This window comes from Nothoprocta perdicaria, unplaced genomic scaffold (genome assembly GCF_003342845.1).
Source record: "Nothoprocta perdicaria isolate Ctin4 unplaced genomic scaffold, notPer1 scaffold_0, whole genome shotgun sequence".
Lineage (NCBI taxonomy): Eukaryota > Metazoa > Chordata > Aves > Tinamiformes > Tinamidae > Nothoprocta > Nothoprocta perdicaria.
This window is the reverse complement of record NW_020454092.1, coordinates 14,831,012-14,849,160: the sequence shown is the minus strand read 5'-3', so window position 1 is coordinate 14,849,160 and position 18,149 is coordinate 14,831,012. Positions and strand designations below refer to the sequence as shown.

Here is an 18,149-nt window from a genome sequence, read left to right as displayed (position 1 = left end):
CTCTCTATAAAAATCACATCATCTCTCTATATATAAAAATACGCCTGGGACAGATGATTGCAGATCAAGCACTCGCATTAAGCCACAAAACAATTTATTGGATATTCTCAAATTCTTCGTACAATTTTGTCGTGAAATGAGCACAACACATTTGTGTATTACCTTTAATCTTCATTTCAATCATCAAGTTAAATTTGAAAAAAATTGGCATTACATTTAATGGCATCTTCAATAAATAAAATGACAAAAAAAATCTAATCTTTGCACAGACACAGTACAATCCACTCCAAATTCGATATTGTCAAAAACCTTTCCCAAAAGCTTGCTCTATTTTTTTTTTTTTTTTTTTTTTGGTTTCTGCACTTAAATACACAGGAAAGAATATGTCGAGAAAAGAAATCATCTATTCTGAGCAGAACTTGTAAAAAATACAGTATTTTAGAAATAAAAGAAATTATCTCTCTAAGAGCAGAGAATCCTGTTTGAAGTTTTTCTGGAAAAATCCCGATTTTAACCTTTCTATCAAAAATGTAGTTTCACTGGATCCTATCCTACGTCAGTATATTTATACAGCAGGAATTAAATTCCATGATCCTTAAGGGAAAATTCATAAAGGGAAAGCAGTAGCCTCCTAAACTCACAGAAGTAGCCATGGTCTGTATTTTCTGTAGTAGTAAAGGTGGTATTTGTGCTCAGTACCTTGTTTGTACCAATGCTGGACTGGAAAAAAACAGGGTCATTTTCTCTTTGCTTCTGCATCCATCTTTCCTCCCTAGTCCAACAATCCTAAGACCCTCAGTGAAATAAGACCATGCAAACACAGACCTGCCTACACGGATGGGCTCGCAGGATGAGGACCAACAGGCCTGAGGGCAACCAGAAGCTAGACTTAATTCAAGCTGCTTTGCTCTACATAGGATTTTGAAGAAAAACTGAAGATTTTTCTTCAAGAAAGATTTCCAAATTGCATTTCCCTGTATTTTACTGCATCTAATAGCATATTGCAAACCAATTACAGTGTCAGTTAATGTAGCAAAGAACACCCTATCGCTATGACTAGTTGAAATGCTCATATTCAAACCTTGCAGGGTTTGCTTCAATGAAAAATTAACTTAGGGTGTGTAAGGAATGCATGATTTGCCCCCCACAGACCTATGTGGATTAAAGCCATATGGGGAAAACCAGTTACTTTAAACAGAAGGCAGAACTATTCCACAAGTGTGCAAACATTTAAAAAACTGTTTCAACTACTGATGCTGACTGTACCTTCCTGCTCAAGAAAATGCAGGAAAGAAGGACCCGATCTGTTTACAGAACTTTTTAATGCAGATTTTTTCCCCCAGCTGACCACATCTTAACAAAGTGCAATAATTTACAATACCCTTTCAAACAAACAGCTATTAAAATTACACAATTTTAGGGAAACAAACTCACATGTTTAACCATAAAAATGTTTCTCCAGGTAATAAACTTTAAAGTATTCAGTAACACAGTATTTCGATAATAATACAGAAAATGCTTTCCACTGGTTACAAAAGACACAATCAGAAGATTATTTATTACATACTATTTAACAGTTGTTCCACCTCGTAAAGACCATGCTATAATTAAGAACGTAATTATCATCCTAAATAAATGAGTACAGAGACACTGACCTGACTTTCAAACAACATTCTTTTGCAAAGACAAGTAAGAAGCCAGGGCCATGTTATCCAGGTACTCAAGGCCTTATGACAGTTTAAACCCAGAATTTTAAGAAAGCACCACTTTCTATTAAGTACTTTGTATGCCTACTGCTAAACAGCACATAAATACGTTTGTGATAACTGCTAAAGCAGATTCTCATACTACATGTAGTTTGATTCTCAGAATTCAGGTTTGGAGGTAACTGGGAAATGAGTGGCAAAATTATACTTGGAAAAAGAGCATCTCCTAAATTTGGTCCAAACATCCAAAAAAGCAAGGACACACAGGTCCCTCATTGCTGTTTACCCAATCCTAAAAAAATAAAATGTGTATGGCAATAGGGTTGCCCATGAAAAGCACGGAACTGTGACAGGATAAGCAGTCTCTTCAGAGAGATGTTTTAACCACGTATATTTCTGCTGTGCGAATAACTGAACTAAAATTAATGAGGAACCCTTAAATTTGTCTATTATAGCCATGAGAAATGATTTCCTATTTAGATAAACAAATTGATTTCTACCTACTTTTCCAATCATCACTGACTGTGTGAAATAAACTCTTAAAATAATTACAGAGAGTGGACTGCAGTAGCAGCTATCAAGCAAAATTCAAGCACAAGTTTAAGGCGAACCTTCAAGCTGGGAACTAGCCTTCTTTTTCAAAAATTTGTACAACTTTTTCAAACACCTAAAAGGAGAAAAACAATGGTTAATTTTATGAAGTGTTAAGTAATCGCTTAAGTCAAGTTAAACCAACAGAAAAAGTAACTGATGCTATTTTTGAAATGCATAACATGTAGCATTAATGTATATATGAACATAATGTATATGTATACAAATATTGCTCCATAACGTGTATGTAACATGTAATATGTATGATACTTACAACATGTAACATGTAAACTGTCACACATGTGTAAGATGTACATTGTATGCTTTTAGCACGTAACACGTAACATGTTTTAAGCATGTAACACAAAACATGTTAGTAACATGTATGTTCCTAAAATGTTTTTGCATGTTCTCTGTTTTAAGCATGTAACATCTATGTTGAGAGTTTTACTATGTAAAATGCATGTTTTAGCACGTAACATGCTCTTAGCATGTTTTGGCATGTTGTATGTCCTTAGCATGTTTTTGTGTGTAACACGTTCTTAGCATGTTTTGGCATGTTGTATGTTCTTAGCATGTTGCATGATTTGGCATGTAACATGATCTTCGCATGTTTGGCATGTTGAATGTTCTTAGCATGTTTTGGCATGTAACCTATATCTTATGTTTCACATGTAACTTGTATGTTGTATGTTTTAAGCATGTAAAGTGTATTTTGCATGTTTTAGCATATAGCATGTAACGTGTTTTTAGCATTTAACATTTATGTAACATGTATGCTTTATGGTTTTAGCATGTAACTGTATGTAACATGTTTACGCATGTAACATGAACGTTGTGTATTTTAAATATGTAACATTTACGTAACATGTAACATATATGTAACATGTATGTTGCATGTTGCATTTGTGTCAGTGTCTCTCTACCTCCAACAGTCGAGGTATATGAGGACTCTACATGATGAATGTGGATTATATACTTACCTCATCAACAGATTTAGAGGCATCCACTTTTCTGACTTTCCCCATTCTCTCATACAAGTCTATTATAGGCTTTGTAGACTGCAGGTATGTATGAATTCTAGAGAAAGCAAAGGGGAGTTAGAAATTATTACATAATAAAAAAAAAAAAGAAAAAATAGAAAAAGGAAAAGAGAAGTGGGTATGTTACCTCTTTTCCAGACTCTCGCGATTATCATCACTCCTACCACTGCTCTTTCCCCTTTCAAGACAGCGACCAACACATATCTACAAATAAGAAATCCAAAGGATCATCGCAAGAAATAACAATGTGCACTCTAAAAATACAAAGAAAACAACCCCCCCTGAATTTAATACAGATCTTCAAAAAATATTATATAAGCAGGATATAAAATACTGGATAGATCTGACTTGCATAACTTTGAATTCATGACAGCCTTACAGTTCACCAGTTACAGTAACTGGTGCTCAAAAACATGACTGAGGCCAGGAAAAATAAAAGCTAAATCTCCAGCTTTGTAGGGTAACCTGGTGACATTTAAAAAAGAGAAACATTTGACTTCCATGGTGCGTTTAAGCTTTCTAAAAAGCATTAGTATATGCCTGAGGGGAGGAAAAACCAAAACATCTAAAACTACCACTACCAGATGCTCTCCCAAGAATTCATGTAAGGTTATATATTAAATTTTTAGGAGTTAAGCTGTTATTACTTGATGCTGCTCTAATTAATTTTTTTTTATCTAAATAAAAAATTAATTGTAACTATATTTAAACTACCAAATGAACTCAGGGAAGTGGGACAAAGGATAAGAGGAAGAAAGTCAGTTTAAGGCTTTGCGATTCTTGCATCTGTTTCTGTCCCTCACGGGCAAAGACATCTTAAAGAGAAAGCATAGGATGGCACTTGTTAAATGTATATAATGTATGCCTGTCAAAATGCCCTTGTAATCTTGTAATGACTTGCTGAGTAAAATGTTGATTATTATGTGTTCTAGCAGAGCTTACTGCTGTGAAAATTAAGACTTAGGCTGCCGGCACTTCAGAACTGAACAGTGATAATGAACAGTGAACAGTGGTAATGAACTGACTTCACATTAAAAAACAGAGTAGATAGAATAATGTTTTCTGAAAATTAACCAAATAATTGTTTAAATGTATATACAAGTATTTATTTTAATACAGTTTTATAAGAATACAACTGTTTGAAGTACTTGTTCAATAGAATTTATTTGTACAAAATTTTATCAGGGATAATTAATAACTTGCTATTTCAAAATCATGCAGTTTTCCATCCCCTAAAACACAGTTACAGATTCCTGAAACTCAGACCTGAGTCTTCCTCCTACACTTACACCAGTCCATTAACACTAACAAAACCACTGTTTTATTGTTCTCCTTGAATGATTCTCATAATAAAGCAAGTAAGGAAGTTACAGAACAGCACAATTCATTACCTCATTGTCACAGTCAAAAAAGAGAACAAAAGAAACATCTGCCTTTCCATCCATGGTCCTATTCCAGCCTTGAAGATTATCCTCATTTCTGGGAAATCCATCAATCAAGAACTTGTTCTTTTGGGAATTGGCAGCCATTGTTTGATCCATAGCCTGATGAAGATAATTCAATTCAAGGTCTCTTGCACGTAAAACTATTCTTCTGCTTATTAAGTTCCCCCCAAAATGTTCAAACGGAAAGCTAGGAAACTTATCAGGAAATCATTGCAAATGTTATAAAAAAAAAAAAAAAAAAAAAAAAAACCAACTGTTATCTTCGAGGCATTTTACTTATTTTACTGATGCACTAACATAGACTTCTTTCATACTGAATTCATTACTTTATATGGCTCAAATTTGATGACACACACAATCATAGCCTTAAAAATTTATGTTCCCCGAGATCCTGGAATGTGTTCTTACAGAACAGAATGTGCCAGTGTGCTCCGGGTCTAGAGTTAAGTCTAAAGCGGAAAAAAAAAAACCACTTCAGCAAAACAGAGTTCCATGAGCAAGAGAAGTTCCTCCAGCCTCCTGGTAGATATTCCGGTGGGGATTTGGATATCTAATAAGGATAAAAGCCAAGCTATTCCTTTGGAGGGAACATTAGCTGATGCTGTTCCCTTTACTTGGCTGTCCAGTTTGAGTAAACTTACAGAAACCTAATACCTTTAAGGCCTCTAGTCTTTAATCACAACACAGTTGAGTTGACCAACAGGTTCAAAAGCTAGTTGAGAAATACAGAGCTACACAAGAATACGTGCATTGGCTCATTTCTTTAAAAGTCCTGTTCTCATTAGGTATCATACGTCATCACCTACCCGTTGCTTTCCAGTGAGTGACAAGCACGGGACAAGCACCTACGTGTCTGTCATTTTCTCCTACTCGCACGGCTGGGCGGGCAGCCCTTTGGGAACGTGCCCACTCCTTTGCTGCTTAGTCCACAGCAGTAAATCAGCAAGGAAATTGCCCTGTCCTTACCCTCTTCAACAAGCTGATTGTTATTTCCACCGGTACGATTTCACCCTCCTTAATGTAGTTCTCAATGAGCTCTCCATACTGTGAGCCTGGCCTTTTTCGTTCGTCTCGAAGGAGGTCCCCAGCAGAAAGGTGTGTGTAGCCATATTTCTGAAACACAAAAAAAATGAACAGACATAAACACTCTCGAATACACACACACACAAAGTTCTCCCAGTCGGTAGTATCAGCCCCATGATCTCCCTAACACAAGAGAAGCGGACTTGGAAGATCAACTTGCTAGCAACAGATCTGTTTCATCTCCATAAAGGCTGAACAGGATACAAATTCCTGGAAAAAGAGTCAAGGTTAATTTGCCCACAGACACAGCCCATTTTCAAAAGTAATGCTGACATCTTCAATAGGGAGACAGTCTCAAAGTCACCAAAGTGCTTCTTGGAATGCTGTGCTGTGTTATTGGACATTTAGGGATCACCAGACTTGACAAAACCTACATTGCATCCTAGCAGTTCGACCACTTAAAGTGTTTAAGTGGTTATAAGTTACCGGATAAAGATAGAGTCTGCAAACAAGTAATAAAGACATTTCATTGGTGATTACCTATATGCTAGTTATACAACTAAGAACACAAGACAAATTAAACATACAGATAACTGGGCTCAAATTCTAAAACGGCAGGATCAAAAAAAAAAAAAAGCCTTGATGGGTATCAGCCTGGCTACAGCGATAATGCCCCCAAAAAATAAAAAAGAGAAGGAGCCTGAGCACCATAATAATGGGATTAAACACCTTCTGTGGCTGTGAACTTGGGATTTAGAAACCTGGCTACTGGAGTAAGTACAACGGAATTACTGCACAAGCCACTAAGTAAGTTTAAAAGCATTTCAGTTACTTTCCAGTTCCACTCACAGAAGCCTAAAAGTTAGTTCTGCTACAGTTCTAATTTAAGAGAGGATATAATTACCTAAATCTCCAAAACTGTATGTAGCTGTAGAAAAGAAAAGAAAAAAAAAAAAAAAAAAAANAAAAAAAAAAAAAAAAAAAAAGCAAACAAGATTTTGCTCTAAATAACTTAAGAAAAAGCTCTACACACATCTCTTACAGCTCATCATGCTTCTGCTTACATGTGCATTGCTTTTCAATACACCTAATTTAATTGCAAATCCAAATATTTAGATACAAACTAACCAGAGTAAATCTTTTCTATAAGTATGAAACTTCATTCTGTTGAACGCTACATTAATATGTGGCTCCTCTTGCTACAATTAAAAAAAATATATTTTTAACATTATATTTCTACAAAAGAGAAAACAGGAGACAAAAATAATCCCGTAAGTTTTAGAGGATTACAAAACCATTTAATTTTCCTCAGCATTTTCCTTTTCATGCATGAAAAGGAAATTGAGTCAGACAATCTTTGGAATTCTGTCCCTTAGCAAACTAAAGCAGTTTTGAATGGCTGAACAGGAAAGCAATAGTTAGAAGCATTTTAAAGTGCTGCTGTATAAATAGATTTGTTTTAAATAACCATAAATTGTATTCAAGAGTAACTTTCAGAACGGATTAATCAGGCTATAAGAAAAGACAAACTGCTCCTTGAGAGCTGAATGGCAAAATATCTATTTAATGAGTACAAGAGGCAACGACAACATGTCAGTTTAAATAACACAAATAAGCAAAGGAGAGATGCTTAACTCATCTGCAGTACTCATCTTATTCTTGCCAGTTTTAATCAAGCCATGTGTAGAGGGCCCTTATAGTTTTCTTTCATCTTAGGCAAGATAAGCCCTCAGCAAGTGCCCTGGAGAGGGCTAAATCTTAACATCCTCAAGAGCTGGTAAAAGAGACTGTGATGTTATTGAGCAACAACCTCAAAATACTCTCTCATCTTGCTGAATTTTGCACTGTGACAACATGACTTTCCTTACAAGCCAAGCACATCTTGATGCAACCCCCAGATCAGGACCTATTGCAACCCCTGTCCAATTTTGCTTCTTTGAAAGCAGAAAAGGGCTCACTTCCACATGTAAAAACAAACAAACTAAAAACATTTTCTCCAATTCTTTTAGTATACATATAAATGATAGATTCATAATGCCTGCTGATAACTAAAAGGAAGACTCAAAATATTTTTCTCTTTAATTCAAGATATTTGGATGCCAAGTTGCCTAAAATCTGGAAAGATTTTTAGATATTGAGAGGAAAAAAAATCTATTCTAAATGTATCTCAGAGAGTGGTTTCCACTATGCTAGTTGACTAGAATGTTCTTTTATAAAACAAAAAGATTACACTGACAAGTTGCTACTATACAGGTTGATCTTGTTATTTCCAAAACTGTTTCTGTTTGCAGAATCATTATCCCAGTCCATTGCAAAGATTAATAATGCATGAAAGACAAATCAACTGTTTTCAGCACCCTTGTAAACATCTTTTGTTTTGAAAGCCACAAGGGAGTGGAAAGGCAAGCTTAAGTTTTTTACAATCCCGTGACAGACAGGAACAGCACTTAGCAGTACTGCACGAAGCAGAGCAGACCATGGTTTGCTTATTCTTCCTGTTAAACCAGTCCCCACCCAAAAGAGCAAACAGGGATATGTAGGTGGTAACTCCACGTCTCCAAACTCAAAACCTGCAGTATCCTGGAATAATGTCATCTCTCCGTGTGCTGCAGCCACTTCTATCTGCCTTCTGTGAGCCAGGACTTGCAACTTCCACACCTCGGACAAAAATGCTTTGCTTCCAGTAAATACGATAAATAAAGAATATAAATGAAAATATGAGTCACAGTTGTGCAACGCCTGAATAAAGCAAAGTCTGCTCTATCAAATTTCTCAACGCACTGAGAAAGGATCACGGAGTGACGCAGCTGCTGCTGAGGCTCCTCGCAAAGCAAGGTTTGTTTGGTGAGAGGTTTATTTCTGATTCAATCCCCTGTGGTCCAGCAACACATCAATGCAGCCGGCATGCAGTTCAGAACTTATTTATTTAGGTGAGCAGAAGTCAAGGAAAAGCAAGAGAAACAAGTTATTACTTTGACCTCGACTCCTATCTTGACTTATCATAGTTAATCAGAAAATGAAAGTCAAAGGGCTTAAGATTTAAACAAACAAAACAGGCTTTTATTGCCTCAGTTCTGGTTTGCCATATGTCAGGCAACCTTAATAAACAACTGAAATTTGCCACAAGTTCCAAGATACACCAATCAAGAACAAGTTTAAATGCTGCACAGTCTATAGCATGAATATTCTAAAAATAAAACAAAAGACCTTTGTCTGTCTTGCTAGCAGTTACCATGTGGAATAACCTTAGGCTGCAATGTAGTAACAGAGGTGCTTTCTGCTTAGTCAAACAAACAAACAAAAAAGAAATAAAAAATGAAAAAACAAACACAGTTAATGTAGTCACACAAATAATTTTGGACTCTCCCTAATCTATGTACAGTAAGGAAGCCTGCATGGTATAAAAGAGAAGCACATAGGATAAATCTTGAACACCTACAAACACTTACCATGTTTCAAAACAGCCCTAAAGCTCAATTTACGAAACAATAATGAGAACCTAAGGGAAAACACACTGATAAGACTTGATATTCTTGGAAGAGAGTTCAAAAGTTTTTTTTTTCTTCCAAAAGAAGTTAACTCTTTCCCTGCAGACGATAAGCAAGGGCAGCCAAACCTAAGTCAACTGCCACTTTCAAAGTACAAGTGTTCTCCTTTGCTTAGTTTTCTTTACTCTAGGAAAGCTCCTTATCATATATCCCATTGTAACTTAACACCTTGCATTGTGATAGTGATGTATATCCTCGCAAAAGGAGAAGATTAAGCATCTTACCTTGTGGGATTACTTTAAATTTCAAGACAAATACACAGCATAGTGTTGTGGTGGAAATTAATTATATTTTGGCTACACAGAGACAGGGACGTCTTGCATGGCTAACATTCTTACAAAACAGCCTTGTTTGGGGAAAAAAATACACAGCTGAAATGTTGTTTGGGATAAACGCAAATAGCTGTTATTCTTTTTTCTCTGAAGAGCTTTGTGTTACATGCAAAACTTCTTAACATTTATAACTTAACAACTGCATACTTTGTACAGATTTGAGGCAGAATAGAGTTTACTTGCAGGATAATTATGGCAAACTCAAGAAAACAAGTAAGTTCACAAAAGAGCAGCAGAAATATTCAATGTCCTATACACATGCATAGGACTATCAAAAGCAGTAAGGTTATTGCGAGAGCCTGCGTTCAGGTGACAAGATCCAACAACCTGCTCGATTACTTTGGCGCATGCAACAAGCTGTGCAACAGTTTCACATGATGTTAAACTCCACACAAGCCTGTGGCAGAAGGTTCAATTTGACGATTTGGAGAATTTAAATGGAAGGAATGAGACATAAGGAGGGAATTCTACTTTCATCTCTTTCTACACAGGGTAAATTGGCACAGAGAAGCAATTATGCCAAATCCGGATTCAGTGAGAAATCTGTGAATTCTCAGAACAGACACAGAAATCTGCGTATCAGAGGAAACTCTGCTGGTTCAAGTGTCTCTTCGACCCTTACCCATGGCAATAGAGAATGCTCATCACTTACCTGTTGTTCTCTTTCGTACACTATGTCAATATCCATTTCTGCTCCTTACTGCATCTTGCTCCCTCAAATCAGCCCTTCATTTTAGTCCAAGCCTGGCAGGAACACCTGCCTTCTGCAGAACTAAGAACCCCAGCTCACACATACTACGTTCTTATGATTTAGGCTAATATTAGCAAACACACTATTTTGCCTAGTCAACTTCTTTTTCTCAATATTACAACATAATCAGCAAAACAATAATATTACTTCTTTGCAAGACTGTTGTGAGGTAACTTATAATGCCCCTTATTCCACAAACCACTTACAGTTACCCTTGTTTTTAAGCAAAATCAGTTTAAGCTAAAATCATACAAGATCTCATCTGATTAGAGGTGATGGGATGTATTCTCCTGTACGTAGAGCAATCCAGAAATATTTATAGCTCATACTGACTTATTTTGTTGAGCACAAACTTAATATTTACAGCAAGGTACCAGGTCAGATTCACTCCAAGCATAAACTGATACAAAATGGTCCATTTACAACAAGTATGAATGGGGTTTATTATTACTCAACTACAGCCTCTTTTCTTCACCCTTCTCTGTGGCAAGCTGCCAGCAGGGGTTAAAATCCAAACAAAAATACACTTCCCACCCAAAGGCAGCACTGAGTACATAAAGACTATTCAATTGCCTGCATTAGGCTCTTTAGGGGGTGGTTTAAGAGACTAAGTAGGATGTGAGCTTGAAATAAAAACAAATAGGTGTTGGTCTCCCCAGCTACACTGCATCCACATTTCCTTGTTCATGCTCTTGCAGGAAACGTTTTCCACCAGGCTGCAACCAGACCAACGTTCACTTCAGCTACCTGAGCCCTTCTCCCTCCAGGCTTAGGCAGCTTCTGCAAAGCTGGGCCCAGGCGAGCAGAAAAGCCGTCACCTCTGCCCACGCAGGGTCTGCAGGCCTAAAACTGCCCGCCCAGAACACGGGACATCAGGAACTCCTTCGTGAGTAGGGAACAGGAAGAGCAAAATTAAAGCAAACCTACTTCTTACCATCTGGATTTCCCCTTCCAGGCTTACAAATCAAATGTAAAGCAGTACGTGCAAGCTAACCCTTCCCCTCCAAACTTCATTTTTAGATGAAAATTTAAGTAGCAATGACTCACTTGAATACCTCCTACAAAAGCGATCTTTACCCAATTACATTAGCCTATCAAGTTCAATGTATTTATATTTCTAAACCCAGGGCAGTAACCACACAAGATACCTCAGCCCTGAGGCTTCATTACAGGCTCAGGGAAAGCCTTTAATGAAAGCCTACAAAATTTCCCTGCAGCTTAAGCGCATTTGTTTGCTATGTTCCAGACACCATTTGACCTTAACAAAATAGGTTCATAGCTGTCATGAAGCTTTCATCCCACAATTCAATTTGGAGAATAAGGTGGTTTGAATGACAGCATATAATTTGAGGTTAAAAGCCTTCAGAGCTTGAGCTATAAAGGCATTTTTTCAGTCTGGCCTAAACGCACAGGGCCAAGTTGTGCAGCGGTGAGGGCTGGGATGTAACGGCAGCGGCACCACCAGACCCGGACACACAGAACGTGCCTGTGCTGGGACCTGTGGCTTTCTCCAACGGGAGTCCCAGGAACGTGGGCGTTGCTGCAGCTCTTAGGCATTTCTCTAAGTGGAGGTAGGGCTAAGCCTCAAATCCGCAAAGCTTTCAATTAAAAAAAAAAAAATTGTTCCGGAAAAAAAAAGTCTAAATCCAACATATATGTGCTGCAAAGCGTTAAGCCTTAATCATTTTTGCGACCATCCAACAAAATACAAGGCAATTACGACTTTTCCACACCACCTACGTATCTGACCTTTTTTCAGGCAGTTGCTCTGAAGCAAAATACCACCAAGATCTTCAGATGCAAAACAAAATCCAGCACAAGGTGTTCTCACCCTGACTTTCGAAACGCCTATTTTAGATGCTTTGACAAGAATTAGACAATTTCCTATAGGTTGACGGTATGTTTTAGCTTCCAGTATATTATTTTACAGAAGCAGATTTCGGGTTTGAAGATTTAAATAGCGCTGCTTACGTGGTGCTACCGGCTCAGAAGGGCCACCCGTGGCCGCGTGCCCTGTGTCGGTCCTCACGGTTAGCAGACGCACCCCACACCACACGGACCTTGACCCTGCAAGTCACGCAGGCGCGGGGAGCCCCCGGGATCCCGCACCCCGCTTCCCGGCGGGATCCCCCCCCGCCGCCTCCATCCGCGGGGCCTGCGGGAGGGCGGCGAGGGGCCCGGGCCGCGCTCACCTCCACGATGCGGGCGCACTGCGTCCCCTTGCCCGCGCCGGGCCCGCCGAGCACGAACACGACCACGGGCTTCATGAGGAGGCGCAGGCGGCGGCGCAGCAGCAGCAGGACCGCGGCGGGGCCGGGGCACGGAGCGAGGCCGGGGCCGGGGCCGAGGCGGAGCCGCCGCCGCCACCACCGCGCACCGGCGCCCGCGCACGGAAACTGCTTCCGGTGGCGGCGGCGCGCGCGCTCCCGCCCCGCCGGCGCTTCCGGGGGGAAACGGGGGGTTCCGGGCACGGGAAGAGCCCGCCCCGGGCCGGGCTCGTGCGGCTGGGCCGCGCCTCGCGCACACCGGCGCCCTGCCGCGTGGCCGCGCCGGGTGCGCGCTGCCCACGGCGGGCTGCGGGACCCGCTCTGGGCTCCGCTTCAGCGGTCACGGGCCCGTGTGAAAGGCAGGGCGCGGAGGACACGTTTATGTCTAATTAGCGGCTCCATCGCCGCGGCCGAGCTGCATCCAGCTGCGGATCCAGCCCGCACCGCTTCACGGCCTTTCCCCCCAGGAGCGAGGAGCGGCTCGCCTCTCTCCGGGCCCTGGGCAACGTGGCCGCCACGCAAGCGGCCCCCGCGCGGGAGCAGCCGCCACCGGAACCCGCGTGGGCGGCGCCGCCACCAGCCGGGCCGCGGACCGAAGTCTTGGCGGGGCGGCCCGGCCAAGACCGCGGCCCGGCCCGAGCTGGCGGCGGGCCCGGACAAGCGCCTTCCCTTCCGGCCTCCCCTGCCGCCATCGCGGCTCCCTGCCGCCATCGCGGCTCCCGCCGCGCTGCCATGGCAACCGCGCCGCGGCCTCTGCGCCTGCGCGCCCGCAGCCCCGCCCCCTTGACCGTTTATGAGAACGCTGCGTTTTTAAATCCCCAGCGCGCGCGCGCTGACGGTTGGACCGCGAGGGGCGCGGTGTGATTGGTGGAGCGCGCGGCTTCCCCCGCTCCCATTGGGCGCCAGTGGGCGGAGGAGGCGGGAGCGCGCTTAGTTGCGCTTCCCCATTGGTCGCAAGGGCCTGGCGGCGCGCGGGGGCGGGCTGGGAGAGGCGCCGGAGCGCGGCGGGCTGAGGCGCGCGGGGCCGCTGCGGGAGCGGCAGCAGGTGAGACGGTGCCCGGGGCCTCCCGCCCGCAACGCGGCCCTCGGGAGAAGGGGCCGCCCCGCAGGGCCCCGCCGTGGCGCTCGGGTCGCGCTGCGGGCACCTGGCGGGTCGTTGCGCTGGTGCGCGGTGGCGAAACCCTCCTGGCGCCGCTGGAGCCCGCTTAGGCGGCGAAACGTCCCCGGGCGCTCCTGCTGCTCGCAGAGGAAGCTCTGTGCGGGGAAACGGTCGTGAGATGTCGGCCAAATGTTCAGCATTTGACCTAAAGTTAACGAGGGCTTTAGAATCCTGTTTGTGTAGGTCAGTTTGGGACTGTAGCCTTAATTTCTTGAGGTCAGGCTGGGGTGTGATCACAGCCTGTGAATTACCTTGTTTGACTCGGTATTTTAAATGTCTTTGCAACTTAAGGAACGACTGCTGGCTGTAAATATGAGTTGAGGCTGCAGGGGGTTGGCTAGCTGACCTAATATCACCTAATTTCATGAGTTTCTGTGTCTTGCAAGCTTGTTTTTTGGCCTATATGCTTTTAGGATCATGTGAAGGAACTGTCCAGGGGAATGGCTGTGCCCCGCTCTCTTTGTGTTTCATATCCTTGACAACTTTGTAGAGCAAAGTTTCGGCTTCGGTGATTGGGTCTTGGAACAGAACAAACAAAAAACCCTTAGGTCGCCTCTTTGTTTTTACTGTTAGTTTACTTGGTGCATTTTGATAAATGGTACAGGAAAATACTAAGTTAAATCTGCTTTCCTTTCTTTTCTTCACTCTCTTCTCCCCAGATTTGTCCCGGAAAGGATGGTCCCATTCAGTTTTCCGTTGTCTAAATGTGCCCTCTGGGATCCTGTCCCTATGGGAGATGTCATTGGTTCACATATCAGCTATTACAGGTATAAATAACTTCTTAAGGCGAATAATGTATAGATCATGAGTTTTGAGTCATGGTTTATTTTCCTCATTTGAGCCCGTGGTAAGGGATATAAAACAACAACAGTCAATATCTCTATGAAAAACACAAGCGTGTTCATAAGTACATAGGGCTTTTCCTTGGAATTACTTGAGGATTTCACTCTGGGAATGTGTCACACTCATTTGAGTTTGAGGTGCCCCATGCTTTCCTTGTCTGTGCCTGCTTTTCCTTGTCTGCGAGCAAGAATGTTTATAACAGTTGAATACAAATAGCATGTTTCCAATATGAGTCCGTTAGTCCTAGATTTAGTTAAAATTAGCTACTAGATTTCCACTAACTTAAAAATGTTGTTAATGACTTATTTTTCTGCAGGTGCATGTTCTTGTGTTATTGAGACCGCCTAAAAAGAGTCTTTGCATTGTTAAGCATCTATACTAAATACTCTGCTAAAATGAAAGAACTCTGTGTTAAAATTAGTTAGGCTTTTTTTGACCATTGTGTTATTTTAATAGACTTCTTAAAGGTTTTGTGTTAGTTTCCAGCTTCCTCCTCCTATTAAGATAAGTCATAGTTGATAAATCTCTATTTGTTCTTGTAACCATGATGCCCTTTAGCTGAAAAAGCTCTTCTCTTATCTCGTTATCTCTTGTACATAAAGAATTGTTCTCCCCTTTTTTATTCAGCTAAATTTTTTTGTTGGAATGATCTTGCAGTGTGTTCTGTTCTAGTTACTTTTTTTTCTCAACATTAATGATTCAGGACATACACAGAATATGAGATAAAATTCCAGTGAAATTTTATAAATATTGCTAACTTATCCCTTTCTGCTGTTAAGTACGTTAGGCTTTTCTGTGTACTTTCTTTTTATAAGACAAAAATCCTGGTAGTTCTTGCAATTTATAAAATCTTCCTGTATGATTTAAAAAAAGAAATGAAAGATTAGTGTTAAACTTGCTCATTGTCTTTCCTTAGAAACCCAAAGTTATCCGTAATGGAGAAGACACTGCGTCTTGCCTATCGTCATGCTAAGCAGAATGAAAAGCAATTGTTTTCCTGTTTTTTACTTGGAACTCTTTTAGTGGATGAAGGTAACTTAAAAAATCGGAGAGGCAATAATGGGTGGCTAGCAAGCAGTTATTTGACACTCAGGAATTTTGGTATGATTTTTTTATATTTATTTTCTTTGTAGATGGGGAAGGCGTAACAGTAACAATCGACCGTTTTGATCCCGGTCGAGAAATTGCCAGTGGATCAGGCAAAGTTCCAACTGCTGCTCTTCCTGGAGACTTTTTGATCCCATGTACAATTAATTCATGGGGACCTTCTTCAGATGACACCATAGTGCACAGTGCTGAAGATATCAGTTTGGCTTTTGAGGTAAACCTGGCAATTTCTGGTTTGTTTATTACATGCCTCAGTTTAAAACTAATCCAGGTAGCGGATTTGAGGTGGTGATGCCTGCTTGAGGTACCTACTCAATTGTGTGAAATGAACTACTTGGTGATCATTGAATATCTTCTTAGAAACTATTAAAATCTGTAATCTTCACTTATTTAAGGACCACACTTCTGGATATCAGACTAAGATCTTGCTCTCTGACCATAATTTTCTGGCTAGCTGGACCACCAAAACTAGCAAGACAAAATTAGCAACACAAAGAAGAAAAAGCTTTTTTTTTTTTTTAATGCATTACGAAGGAGGCGGAGTGGGTAAAAAGTACTGCTAGGCAAGCAACTTGCATGGAAATCTTTATCTGTGTAGGCTAAGTTGCTATATTTGAAGTGTATCTCTGTCTCCTATATTCTGTGGTAGGTGTACAGCCTTGTGAATACTCCTTCCATTCCTGTAAACATTTTCTTATGTGTACGTTTATAGTAAAAAAGGATTTTTGTTTTCCATCTAAACTTTTTTCATGGTACACATTTAAGATACAGATTTATTGAGTGCAAGTAAGTTTTACCACATCACCTTTAACTTTCTAGTTGTGTTTTGTTCTATTGGCTTCTTAGCAAGTAATTAGCTATTAGCTACTTAGCAAGTAATTTCACATTTTCAGAAGTATTATAAGTAGTATTGATATGCAAAATTTAATAAATTTTGGATGTATTTTGTACTATTACTTATGATATTCAGCAAAGCTAACAACTCTTTAGACCTGTTTTTTTTTTAAAAAAAAAAAAAAAAAACAGTACCAGCTTATTGCAGTACCAGCTATGACAGATTATTTTAAGTTTCATCTGTAATAAAAATAGTGTTGAGCTAATGAAAAGTCTCTAACTTTTTTCTCTCCTTTCCCCCAACTTCTAGGAACTGCAGCACAGTCTATGCAGTAAAGACTCCCTGGATCTTTCCAAGCTGCTCACTGTTAGAGCTCACATTGTTTTCACAGAAAACCTAGATAATCTAAATTTTAATTTTCATTGGGCTTCTATAACTGCAGCAAATATCTTGGAATACACCCCTCTGAAGTCTGTCCCAATTATTCCTACAGCCCTAGCAAGAAACTTGAGCAGTCCTATGAATATTGCACAAGTTCAAGGGACTCTTAAATGTGGGTAAGTAAAGGTTATTGCTAAAACTACCAAAGTTGTATGCCAGTTGGTTGCATTTCTTAAAACCAGAGAGATGGGTACCTTAACTAGCGCTTTGCATGTTAATAAACTAACTGGAATTAAAAGAGTATAATTTCTAATACCTAGAAAAATTTAATACAGAAACAGGGTAGAGGAAATATTCAAACTGTTCAGCAGGAGCTCCTGCTTTTGACATCAGGTGGAACAGGTGAGAGGAATAAGACATTTCTAGATAACAAAATAAGTAGTAAAAGCATCCAGCTTTTTGATCATCAGTGCTGTCCCTAAAATGAATCAGGTGAATGTTAATAAAAACTTACTGTGTTAATTAGGCTTATAAGATCATATTGGGGGAATTCTCATCATGACTCATTACCAATAGGATTACCTGAAATTATTTTACTGATCTACTCTTTAAGCGTTTACCTAGCACTCTGTTTGGAGAGGCACTTTGTAAAGTCCTCTGAAAGTTGCTCTGCATGTTTAATACGACTTAATTTCTGGATTTATTGGGGCTACCAGAATATTATGTAAATGTACATAGTAATGCTTGGATATGTAGGGAATGAAACACTGAAGAGTTCTTGTGTGGAGGAATGGTCTAACAGTTATTTTTTGCAAGCTTGCAGTATTTTCTAAAAATGCATTCATCCTGCATTTTTTTCTTTTTAAACAAAAAAAAAAAAAAAAAAAAAAAAAAAAATTGATTTCCAAAACACTATGCACACACAGGCAGAAATTGAGGGGTTTTGTTTGTTTCAGCTACCTTACCATGGACCAGACACGAAAGCTTCTTTTGCTGCTTGAGTCGGATCCCAAGGCCTATGCTCTGCCGTTAGTTGGAGTGTAAGTGGCTGCATCTGTGCAATTTTACCTTAATCCACCTGTGGATTTTGAGATGTACTTGAAAGAGTATATCGTAGA

At 40.4% G+C, this 18,149-nt stretch overlaps 2 protein-coding genes across 3 annotated transcripts in view; one reads left to right on the top strand and one right to left on the bottom strand.

Annotated features, from left to right (window-relative positions):
• Nucleotides 1–373: 373 nt before the first annotated feature.
• CMPK1 (cytidine/uridine monophosphate kinase 1) lies at nucleotides 374–12,865 on the bottom strand. Of its 2 annotated transcripts, none has more exons than XM_026033889.1 (6): nucleotides 12,632–12,865; nucleotides 5,752–5,898; nucleotides 4,732–4,884; nucleotides 3,468–3,544; nucleotides 3,281–3,377; nucleotides 374–2,373 (listed from the first exon to the last, which is right to left on the bottom strand). In XM_026033889.1, exons 1-6 carry the CDS (start codon nucleotides 12,704–12,706, stop codon nucleotides 2,332–2,334), a joined length of 591 nt encoding a protein of 196 aa, XP_025889674.1. In that variant the 5' UTR covers nucleotides 12,707–12,865; the 3' UTR covers nucleotides 374–2,331. The 2 variants fall into 2 exon arrangements, with proteins under 2 accessions (XP_025889674.1, XP_025889680.1); XM_026033895.1 differs by lacking the exon at nucleotides 12,632–12,865 and adding an exon at nucleotides 9,258–9,273.
• Nucleotides 12,866–14,525: 1,660 nt separating this feature from the next.
• The window catches only part of STIL (STIL, centriolar assembly protein), a 17,039-nt gene continuing 13,415 nt past the window's right edge, over nucleotides 14,526–18,149 (top strand). The window contains exons 1-5 of the mRNA XM_026033880.1: nucleotides 14,526–14,632; nucleotides 15,625–15,740; nucleotides 15,842–16,029; nucleotides 16,960–17,207; nucleotides 17,988–18,071. Of these exons, the coding sequence (XP_025889665.1) occupies nucleotides 14,541–14,632; nucleotides 15,625–15,740; nucleotides 15,842–16,029; nucleotides 16,960–17,207; nucleotides 17,988–18,071 (728 nt within the window). The 5' untranslated portion in view covers nucleotides 14,526–14,540. The remainder of the gene's footprint in view (nucleotides 14,633–15,624; nucleotides 15,741–15,841; nucleotides 16,030–16,959; nucleotides 17,208–17,987; nucleotides 18,072–18,149) is intronic.